The sequence below is a fragment of the Camellia sinensis genome, chromosome 12, assembly GCF_055761805.1.
Source record: "Camellia sinensis isolate YWXY chromosome 12, ASM5576180v1, whole genome shotgun sequence".
In the NCBI taxonomy this organism is placed as follows: domain Eukaryota; kingdom Viridiplantae; phylum Streptophyta; class Magnoliopsida; order Ericales; family Theaceae; genus Camellia; species Camellia sinensis.
This window is the reverse complement of record NC_138972.1, coordinates 41838742-41850879: the sequence shown is the minus strand read 5'-3', so window position 1 is coordinate 41850879 and position 12138 is coordinate 41838742. Positions and strand designations below refer to the sequence as shown.

General features: G+C 31.6%; 2 protein-coding genes across 3 annotated transcripts; one reads left to right on the top strand and one right to left on the bottom strand.

The window, feature by feature from the left end:
* Positions 1–846: 846 nt before the first annotated feature.
* Positions 847–1992, bottom strand: LOC145803526 (uncharacterized). The gene is made up of 3 exons (XM_082896817.1): positions 1609–1992; positions 1223–1234; positions 847–963 (listed from the first exon to the last, which is right to left on the bottom strand). The coding sequence occupies exons 1-3, from the start codon at positions 1990–1992 to the stop codon at positions 847–849; spliced, it is 513 nt and encodes a 170-aa protein (XP_082752943.1).
* A 3842-nt stretch (positions 1993–5834) lies between these two features.
* Positions 5835–11385, top strand: LOC114305472 (alpha carbonic anhydrase 4). Of its 2 annotated transcripts, none has more exons than XM_028250568.2 (7): positions 5835–6089; positions 8436–8653; positions 9018–9124; positions 9773–9875; positions 10129–10284; positions 10404–10457; positions 11137–11385. In XM_028250568.2, exons 1-7 carry the CDS (start codon positions 5942–5944, stop codon positions 11224–11226), a joined length of 876 nt encoding a protein of 291 aa, XP_028106369.2. In that variant the 5' UTR covers positions 5835–5941; the 3' UTR covers positions 11227–11385. The 2 variants fall into 2 exon arrangements, with proteins under 2 accessions (XP_028106369.2, XP_082754543.1); XM_082898417.1 differs by lacking the exon at positions 5835–6089 and adding an exon at positions 8273–8344.
* The last annotated feature ends 753 nt before the right edge of the window (positions 11386–12138 follow it).

The following is a 12138-nucleotide window of genomic DNA, read 5'->3' as shown; positions in this document are numbered from 1 at the left end:
CATCCCAACACAAAATTGTGGGTTTAACCATCTCCACCAATCACAACTCTTCTAGGTACCACATAAGCATGCCCCAAGAGCACTAGACGAACAAGGATCCTCTAGAGTGATTTTTTCCTAAAGTTTCCTAGAGTGCTATATTGTGTGGTTGAGATTTACTGGCAAGTCACATCAATTTTTCTGATGTGACTTGCGAGTAAATCTTAACCACACAATGTAGCACTCTAGGAAACTTTAGGAAAATTTCACTCTAGAGGATCCTTGGTGCTCACTCCATAACTTCACAAATGAGACTTAAAGGTCTACTCTAAACCATTTCTTCAAACCCTCTCTAAACCATTTATTCTCTCTCTTTCATCTTCCTCCCTCTCTTGCTAAAACTGACTCCGGGGACGCCTCTCCTCCGTTCACTGCCACCATAACTACCGCTTCTTCCTCACCTACTTCAAGATCCGCCACTAGAACCACTGCCTCATCCTCCTCACCTACTGTGGTGGTGTCGTCATCCTCATATTCTTTCTCTTCTCCATGGTTTGCTTATTCTTCTGCTTCGATGCTCACCATTCTTCTTTGCCGCCGCCGCCGCCGCCACATCGTCTTCACCATCGTAGTCTCAGATCATATTTCTAGCATAACCCCTAGCAAATAAAAAAAGGCCGCTTCGATTTGATCTATAGCTCCTTCCGATCACCGGCAGAGGTTTTCGACGGCGGTGGAACTACTTTTTTTTTTTTTTTTGATCAGCAAAACAAAACTTTATTGATGAAAAAAGCATAATACATGCAAAAAATACATCAACGAAGTAGGGGAGAGCAGAAAGCATCATAACTAACTTAACGATCCCAACTAGGTTGGCACGGCAAAGAAAGCGCAATCATTTGCAAGCTCTCGACCCAGATTGGCGAGGAACCAATCAAAAACACCCAAAGAGAAGGACAACCAAGCTACCACACCGGCTAATAGCTTAGGACAACCAAACAAAAACAACAGCAAACATCAATAGCAGGAGGCCAGTGCACGTCTTTGCAGCCCAAAGCTCCATACAAACCAACAACCAGATCAACCAGCACACAACCCAACCACCAGAAACTTCAATCAGTCGCAGCAGAAGACCAGTGAGTCATGAGACCAGAGCATACAATAGCAGTGCATTCACAAATATCAGCAGCAAACACAAACATCAGAGACCAAACAATAAGTCAATCAGCAAACTATAAGAGACCTGGCCAGACCACTGCAACCATGAACACCATACATACCAATAACCAACCATTCAAAACAACACTACAGATATAGGATCCAGAAAAGACTCACACTATCGATGGACTAATGAACCATAGATCTCATATGGAGCTCAAATGGATAGAATTCTAGCAGCAAAGTACTATCAGCAGAACACCAGATCAATCATCCTCCATCCAAAACAACACTTCAGTTGTATGGAGCTCCAGATCAATCGTCCTCCATTTCTAATACAGAACGCCACCTCTTCACCACCAGAAGCAACCTCATAACAGCAGCCTCAGAACATCATCACACACCAGAAAACCTGCCACTAAGCTGCTACATCCCCATACCCAGTCGACCACCTTATAAACATAATCTAACCTGAGCCAAATTTTCCACAATATCATGCATTGAGTAGGGAACACCATTCAGATTAGATTTCACCCACATCCCAACTCTAACCTTTACTATTTCACAAAGCTCATCCTTTCTAAATTGATAGCCATTAAAAACACAATCATTTCTTATTTTCCAAATTGACCACAGCATTGCAACTGGTACAAGTCTCCAAACCTTCAACACTGTCTTTTTGAATCTTGTTCCCAACCACCATTGCAACGCACCTTCAACTGAAACAAGAGTAACCCAACTAAATCCCCACCATTGCAGTAAGTTTGACCAAACCTTCCACACCTCAAGACATAGCAAAAATATATGCTCCACTGATTCTGCTTGAGTCTTGCAAAAGGGGCACAAGTTCTCCATTGTGTCACTTAGCACCCCAAATCTCTGCAAAAGATCTGTAGTTTTCACCCTTCCTTTCCATGCCAGCCAACATAAAAACTGAGCTTTTGGTGGTGTCACATTATTTCACAACATCCTGGGAATTTTCATTCTGGGGCCTTGGGTAACTTCATGCCAAGCTTTGACTGAAGCCACTATGAACAGCCCCAAAGATGATGCAGACCAGCTTGCAGAATCCATCTTTTCCACATTCAGGCTAGGTAAACCTCTTGTTAGCTCCTGCAACCTTCTAACCTCCTCTTCCTCCCAAGCCAGTAGCGATCTTCGAAACAAGAGTTTCCAATCCCCTGTTATGTCCCTCCTCTGCATAAAGATGCTCAAAGTGCCTTCCTTTTCCAGACCAGCTTGCGGTGGAACTACTTGCACGGTAGTGGGATTGTGGCTATTGAGAATGTCATGCTAGTAGAATCGAAAGTGGCTCAGTTTCTCAAATTTTGTCTTTGGTTTCTGGGTCTCTACTCCCATAGAAAAGAATGGTACTTTTCTTGTGTTCGTTCATGCCTAAGTAATGCTTTGCTAGTATTTATTCTTGGGTTTTTAGGGTTTTGTTTGGTGGGTGTTGCTTCTTATATTCTCAGTTCTCTTTAATTTGCTCTCTTCTTCAGCTTTCAATTTGGTTTTCAATTCTTTCTGTTTGTTTTCCTTCTCAATTTATCCATTAATTCTGACTAGTTTTTATATTATTTTGCAACCTCTAAAAATCCTATAGGAAAATTCTCTCACAGAACCATTCAATTTCAGTACCTTTTGTTTCTAGGTCTGCTCACATGGAAAATAATGGTACTTTGCTTGTGTTCTTTCATGGCTAAGTAATGCTTTGGAAATTCAAATATTTGTTTTGTGCATTTGGAAAACAAATCTGAACAAATTGCAATTGAACAAATAAAAAAATAGACATGAACAAAAAAAAGAGAAGATTTCATTAGCTAGGTTGAAAAAATTCAAAAGATAAGAAACAATAGATTAAAAAAAATCAACAAATAAAAAAAATTTTCAATAGATAGTCAAAAAAATTAAAAAGATGAAAAAAAATACTTGAACAAATAGTCAAAAAAATTACACAAATAAAAAAAATTCCAACAAATAGATTAAGGGATGAAATTGAAAACAAAATGTACTTTTCAATACAATATTTCACAAAGAGTGTACTTCTCACTAAAGAAAAATAATTATAGAACCTATTGCCTTATACCCTCCTTCAATTAGACTTTTCAACAATTTTTTCAAAATTTAATAAGGCTTAAAGGTCTAAAAAATTAAAGTCAAGACTTAATGGAATATAAATCTATAAAATGGAATATAAATCTATAAAATGAGATTGGCATGTAAATCTTTTAAAAAATAATAAATGTCAAATTATTACCACTACAACAAAATGCACATTTGGTGACTAAAATTGGCGACTAAAAAAAATTTAGTTGCCAAAAGTTTGGAAATTGGCGACTAATAATTTTTTTAGTTGGCAAAAGTGAAATATTTAGCAACTAATTTTTTTTAGTCGGCGTATATTGATTATTGGCGACTAAAAAAAATTTGGTCACTAAAAATTCCAGAATTGGCTACAAAAAAATGATTTAGTCAGGCAAAAATTTTGGCAACTAAAAATTGTACTTTTGACGACTAAAAATTTAATTGCTAAATGTGCATTTTGTTGTAGTGTACATTCTAATATACATTCGAATATCTCCGAATCCCACCAATCTATACTAGATATTAAGGAAAATGAAATTTCTAATGAAAAGAGTATTATGAAACTCAAAACTCTCATACTATTTTTCTACAATTCTTATTTTTTAAATAATTAAAAAAAAAATCTATTGGCTAACTTTTATTGAATTATTAAAAAAAAAATCTTATTAGGTCTTCATTTACACATTTCAAAAGGAAAGTTAATTAATCCATTTATAAATTTAAGTTTAGAAATTTGAAAAGGAAAATTAACTAATCAGTTTTGAAATTTTTTAAAAAAATCTAACTTTTATTGAATCATTTAAAAGAAAAATCTTATTTTGCCTTGATTTACACATTTCAAAAGAACAATTAATTGATCTATTTAGAAATCTAAATTTAAAAATTTGAAAAGGAAAGTGAACTAATTAGTTTTAAAATTTAAAAATCTTCAAACTTTTATTGAATTATTTAAAAAACAAATTATTATGCTTTGATTTACTCATTTCAAAAGAAAAGTTAATTAATTCATTTAGAAATTTAAAAAGGAAAGCTAACTAATCAGTTTTAAAATTTTAAAAAAAATCTTATAGTTTTTATTGAATTATTTTTAAAAAAATTATTATATACCTTGATTTACACATTTCAAAAGGAAAGTTAATTAATCTATTTAAAATTTTAAATTTAGAAATTTGAAATGGATGAGTTTTAAAATTTAGATTTTTGTACCACTAAAATATAAAAATTAATTCACATCTTCCCTAATTTATTTCTCTTGATGTACAATTTTTTAAATAATTAAAAAAAAATGTTGGGTAGCTGTTATTTCTTTATAATGTGATTGATGACCCATTTTAAGAACTTGCGTCTCCTACCAAATATCATATAGTTTTTTTTTTTTAAATAGTGTTTATCAATATAATAAAGGATCCAAAACTCTTTTCAAACATTAATGATGTGTTTGGTTGATAGTTTTGGATAGAAATTTTGAAGGAAAAATGAAAATGGTGTGTGAAATTAGTAAAAATGTAGTTATATTTCATTTACATTTTACCTATATTTTTTTTTTCTCATTCCAAATTCATATCCAAATCCATGAATCAACCATAACATAAAGTTTGGTACATATTTCCCATACTGAAAATTTTGAATTAATATTACATTTTAAAATTGTGTAGTCCTAACTCTTATCACATGTGTCTCTCTATATAATAATGCTTAAAATTTATTTTAGTTGCTATCTCAAAAATTAGTTATAGAGTTAAAGAAAATAAGTAGGTCTTAAAATAAAATTTTAAGTTGGAATTTGTTCAAATGTAATTCTCTTAATATTTATAAAAAAACATTTATTGATTGATAAAAAGCACCATAAACATTAAGATTTTTTTATTTTATTTTTATTTTATGATATTGAATTATTAAAATATGATATAGTATAACTTAAGCCAAGAATTGTTGAAAAATGACTCAAATTAGATTTTTTAGGTTAATTTTTAGTATTTAATCCAATATTGAAACCTCCAAACTAACTCATACTGGCAACGAACCGATAAAGACGATTTTTAATTATTAAGTAAAGGTTATATTAGAATAAACATTGAGTCAAGTAGTTTTTAAGTCACTTCTAATATTTAGCCTAGCACCACAAGTCAAACCTAATCTATTTTCACATAAGGGTCATGAGATATGACAATTTACAATTTTGATTAAACAAATTTTTATGTTTTACAAAATAAGAAAAAATTAGTATATTAACAAATGTAATTTACTATTATCATGTGATAAATTAAAATTACGAAACTTATAAAACGAAATGTATTTGTATTTTATTGTAAATATAATTTTTGCAATTTATTCTTTAATTTTTACCAATTAAATTATGACATGAAATTTTTTATTAAGAATTTAGAACATACAATTAATAATATCAGAATAAAAATCTTCTCTTATGTGCAAGTTTGATAAAAATAAATAAAATTTCATTGATTACAAATTATTTTTTCTACATATTTTAAATAAATATTATATTATTATTTTAATTTGAAATTAAATTTTAATTATTTATTTATATATAGCATAGATAATATGCTAGTTACGCATGATTGTTGTAGGTCTAGACAAAAATTCTTGTGTAGCTCCTAAACATTCGCCATTGTCATATATAAATAACCAGTACTCCAGCCAGCTATTGAAGTAGTACCTAACCAACCTTGTGTTGTGAATACCAAAAGACAGAGCAACAATGGCCTTCTTCACCACCACCACCACCACCACCACCACCACCATCATCAACAACAGCCCACGTCTCATATTCTCTTTCTTCTTCATTTTTTTCATTCTATCATCCCATTCCCTCTTCTCCATCTGCAATGCTTTTGAATCTGAAGTTGGTAATCTCTCTCTCTCTCTCTATTATATATGTATCTATCTGGGTATATGTATATACAAAAATGTTATGAACCACCTTTATCAAGCTTATGGCGTGTGTTTGGTTGGGGGATTTGAAGATGGATTTGGAAAGGGAAATGGAAAAGGTAGGTGAAATGTGAATAAATCATGCCTATATTTTATATAGTTTCACACACATTTTTCATTTCCCTTTCCAAATCCCTCCCCAAATCCCCCAACCAAACACAACATTAATTTATCTGAATGTGTTTGTGTGGTGTATATTAAATTGATGAAGGTGATGAGTAAAATGAATTTAAACCACTTTATTTGGGTAATTTCTGTCTGAGTTTGTAGTGTTGTTGATGTATATTATTTCATACTGCACTAAAATCTTGTCTTATAAGTTTGATGAACCATTCTTTCTTCATTGAACAATATATTGTGTTTGTTCTTTTCTATGCACCCAATTTTGATTTCATGTTTTTATTTTATGTTCTGGAAATTGATCTCTTGTTTACTTTACTCTTATCAGTTTTTTCTCTCATTTTAAATTTTTTTATCTGAGGTGAAAAATGCTGGAGTTTTTTTTTTTTTATTCTCGCTCTAAATATTTCAAAAAATCAAACTATTTTTGAAAATAACACACTTTTCTAATTATTTAGCAAACTATAACCCACCTTTTAAAATCACATTCTCAAAATGCAATTTCATGATGAAATCTCATATTCAAAATGCGCTTTTATGGTGACATTTAAGGCTGCCAGCCATGTTGAAATCTTATTTTGATATCACATCTCCAAAATATCATCTTATGGTTGTGTCGAAATTATGTTTTAAAAATGTTTCAATATGATCACATTTTAAAAATATGGTTTCAAAAACACTCAAAATGCTGTACATAAACAGATTTTTTTATAAAATAATTATTATTTCTTTATTATAGCAGGTTACATGAATAGTTATTAATACTTTGTCACTAGTGGTGAGAGAAAATCACATAAAAAAAAATATAATATATAAAATTTATTTATGTATATAATTACTCAGTTTTCAGCATGGGGTGTGCCAAAACCACAATCATAAATGCAGTATTGTCATAGAATTCTGAAGTTTTACTACCTTCTTTTTTTTTTTTTTTTCCCTTCTTATTTTCCCAACCCAACCAATAAAGGGAAGAAAAAATATTTCTTTCACTTCATTTTATTTCCCTATCTTTCCCCTTTCCTTTTATTTTTACTTGACAAATCTAAAATCCAAACACAACATTAAAATTATTCATATCGGCCCAACAAGAACAAGGAAATATGTTCATGAGATCCTAAATCCCATTTCTGAATATTGTCTTTTTGATTTAACCTCATTTTGGGAAATGCTTATTACTGTCTATTAAACCATTAGACAAAAAACAAAACAATACCATTAGTAACCTTAATGCTATATGCATAAGAATTTTACGAAACTCTAGTTTTGTTCTTTACCGGTATACAATTAACTGATTGATGCTCCTCAAATCTCACTTTAGCCGGAGCTTCATGCACTGGATTGCCTTTCTTATCGCACTAATTAAGCTATGCTTTCTTATTGATTTATGTAGTGAACTCCATTAGCATCTTAACCTTTGGTCACCCTGCAATATTCAAAGTTGATTCAACAAAAAGTTTATTGATTTCTTTATTTATGGAAAAGTGTCATAAAAAGCAAATCTATAAATAGTTCAATTATGTTTTATTCTTTCCCTCTTTCTGAGTTTTTCTCTTTATGCATAAACAAACATAGATAAAGCAAGAGCTTTAATCTTTTCCTAAGTTTTAATACAAATTTTTTTTCCCATCTATTGGTTTTTGAATTAAATCATATCTGAACTAGGTTACTTGATTCGAACTCTAACACCTTTGATTCAGCTATATAGATAAATAAATAAATAAATAAAAATGGCAACTTAGTGCATGAGACTCCTAAAGCAGGGTTTGGGGAAGACAAGATGTGCTCAACCTTAACCCCATTTCTGGCGAGACTGTTTCTGTGATTCAGCTAATATAGATCCTTAACTTTATTCTTTCCATTTCTCTTAGGTTATTTTAAACTACTTTTTCATCCATGGTCAGCTGACTTGTTTTATTTTTACTTTACACTTGAAAAGAAAGAAAAGAATAAATTCTCTGAGTTCTTTTGTGACTTATATGTACATTAGTAGTTTTTTAAACATTCATATTTGAATCTGGTTTGTTCTTGGATGCCAGCCTAAAAGTGATGAGTTATTTTTTATTTTTTTGTGTATTTTTTATTATTTAATGTTTTTTTTGTTATTGAAACTTGTATTTAATTATTGTGTGATGAATGAACAGAGGATGAAACACCTTTCACCTATGTGGAGGGAACTGGAAAAGGACCAAGAAAATGGGGCAAGGTTAATCCACATTGGAAAAGTTGTGGCAATGGAAAATTGCAATCTCCCATTGATGTTGTTGACCAAAGAGTGAAAGTTTTTCCTAATTTGGGGAAATTGAAAAAGGATTACAAGCCAGCTCCTGCCACTCTTAAGAATAGGGGACATGATATTGCTGTAAGCTATCACATGCTCTTAAATAACCTATCTTTCTCATTTTTATTATTATTTTTGCTTCTAATGTATATGAATGATACTTGAAAAAGACCAATGCATATTAATATTCCAACCCAGTCAATGCATGTGCTTAAGTTGTATTTGTGACCCTTTGGTATACTTTGATTTTGATGCATGCAGTGTGTCATGGTGGTACATAATCATTTGATGTTGTTATTGAGAAAACTCATAGCCCCATCAAACAAAAGCAGAAATGCGACAACTAGGGTCACTATTAAAAAAATCCTTGTCGGCCATAAAAATGCGAATTTTATTCTCTTCTTGTCTTCAAGTTATCTGATGAATTAGTGTTCTGTTGTTTCAGGTGGAATGGAAAGGTGATGCAGGAAAAATTAACATAAATGGCACCCATTACAAACTGCTACAGTGTCATTGGCACTCTCCCTCTGAGCACACCTTCAATGGAACAAGGTTTCATATTTGTTCTTTTTCTTTTGTTTTGTTTTCTGTTCTTTTCTTTTCTTTTCTTTCCTCTCTACAATATGTTTGGTTTTGTATTTTGACATAGAACTTGCCCATCTAATCCAACTTTTGCCGATTCAATGGTGTTATTACTTACTGCCAAGGATCAAAATTTCATTAGTGTGTTGTTTGTTTTGGCTAGCACATAAATGAAAGCGCTTTGAAAACATTTCGAAAGAAACCAAAATAATTTGAAAATACATGAAAATGTGTAGAAACAAATGCTAAAACTTACCTAAATGAATGTAATCCTAATAATTGATCAATTAAAGATATTTAGAATTATTGATTCGCATAAAGGAACAAATGTATAGTCAAAAAGTAAATGTTGCTATGAACTAAAAATTGATAAGTATTGTCAAATAAACTAGTTTTGTTAAATAATTCGTGTCAACAATTTATTGTTTGGCTATGTTTTGTTTTGTTTTGATGTGTTTCTCAATGTTCTATCATTTGGTGGGAACACTGGAAATTCGTTATTCCATTAGTATTTCGTTCCAATCTCTTAGGAGATGGAAATGTTTCAGCTGTTTTGATGGAAACAAAAGGAAATTTTGTTCCTAGCTTGATGCCTACTTCAACCTAATTCTTTTGCAGGTACCATTTGGAGCTTCACATTGTTCATCTCAGCTCCTGCGGAACAACAGCTGTTGTTGGAATTGTATACAAATACGGTCAGCCCGATCCGTTTCTTGCAAAGGTAATGACATGGTTTCTTGTTTCCCTAGATCCTTATGGTCTCATTTATGCATGCCATATTATGTTACATAATATACGAGGAATTCATTTTATTTTTTCTTAAAAAATGACTAATATATATTTAAATAAGAAAAGGGAATTTTATCAAATGCTACCTTGGAGAAAATTGTTTGAATTAACTGTAAATTGGTTTGAGATTATAGCTGATACAATTGTTTTTAAGACCTGTTTTCAAATTTTTTTTTTCCTAGCAGTTGATAAACCATATTAAGTCCACTGATAAAGAGAGAGACTTGGGAATTGTTAATCCGGGTGATATAAAGTTTGGGAGCAGAAAATACTACAGATATATTGGTTCTCTTACAGTTCCTCCATGCACAGAGGGTGTTATTTGGACAATAGTCAAGAAGGTTCGAGTCTTTAACCTTTTCTTTCGTTGTGTATAAAAATAAAAAAAAATTAAAAATTAAAAAATATAAAAAAAAAATTCATGATCTTCACAGCCTAATGTACCATTCTGGTTATGCAGGTGAGAACAGTTTCAAGGGATCAAGTTCAAGCATTAAGGGATGCTGTTCATGACGTAAGTTATTTTTCCGAGTTGAGGTATTTTGATTAGTTTATCCACACAAACCAGGTCTGCTTGGAAGCTCTACTAACAAACAAGCGCTTTAGATAAACTTCTATTATGAATTTGGATCACTCTCGGAATCTAAGAACTCAAGAAAAACTTTAAGACAATGTTTGTTAATTTGGAGCGTTTAGGGGGACGTGTGGGGGCACATAGACCAATCCCCCACCATTTGTTTGGTTGGCTTGCTACCAATCCCCCAGGACAATTAGTCCCCCCTGCGGATTGTCTTCGCTCACCCATCCAATGGGAAAAATAATCCTTCAAATCTTATCTAATCGTACGGCTATCTTAATTTTCAATATGCAGTGACCAATCATAACTCATCAGCGTCATGGTGGATTGGAGTGTTCTTATTGATGTGATTTGTGTATCTGATTGATTTCCAGCTAGTTTTTTTTTTTTTTTTGGGGATAAATGATTTTCCATTGATTTTTAACTTCTAACAGTAATGATAATGACAGTTTATCTAGGAGAACATAAAGCATTAATTTGTAGAATTCTTTATTCAAATTTTACTTCATGTCTAACTTCTTCCTATATTGAACAAATTGTTGCACACAACATTTTATAAATAAAACATATTTCCTTGTTTAGATTTTGACATTTATGTTGGTTTGCACCTTTTCAGGGATTTGAGGCAAATGCAAGGCCAATTCAACAACTAGATGGAAGAACAATTTTCCTCTATAATCCCGGAGTCAGTGCACGTTCTATTTAAAATTTCATACAAATTAAAGTGAAAATACGAATTCTATTTTATAACCAGCGTTTCTACGTTCAATGAAGTATCTTGGATGGAATTGTCTGCTTCCTTCCATGTTAAAATGATGTGAATAAAAGACAGTTACTAATAGAAAGTACTTGTGATTGAGATGAATATTTCATCAAGAGGTGTTAATTGATAAGTACATTGTGCATGAATCATTAAGAAGCCACAATGCATTTTAGATTTTCTAAGAAAATCAGCAGAAGTTGAGTATTGTCTAACGTGATTTCGATGCCAGGAATCACATTAAAATTAACAGAGGAACAAGAACAAACATGGTCATCACTCAGAACAAAATTGAAAGTCATATTGTGATTTCAATTGTACGGAAAAGGGGTTGGCATTATTATTGTCAAATCACAAATTGAATCGTGAATTTTGTTAAAATAGTGAATCGTGATTTGTATTAAATCATGATTCATAGATTTTTACTTTATTTAGCCTAATATATAATTGCATGGACCCGAACCACGCCTTTTCATTTGTTCCACCAGAAAGAAAATGAAGAACTAGCAAGAGATTGACTTCGAGAGAATTGGGAAGGCAGGGGTGCAAGCATCCACCCTTTTTGAGCTCGAAGAGTACAATCATTTCTCCAAGTAAGACCAGGTGCAGAGTGATTTTCCCATGTTGCTATTTGCTGCCGAAGCGCTCATCTACTGCTATTATAAAAGTGTAAAGAATTGCTATGTTTTTTTTTACTTTTGACGTATCTCAAAAATATTCTCCCAAACTTATTAAATATCAAATATCAACTTACATCTACTGGACAACCAAACGCCTTCTAAAATTCAAATACTTTCAAATATCAAATATTTTCAAACATTATAATATGATTATTTTTTTAAACAATTTTACTATTGT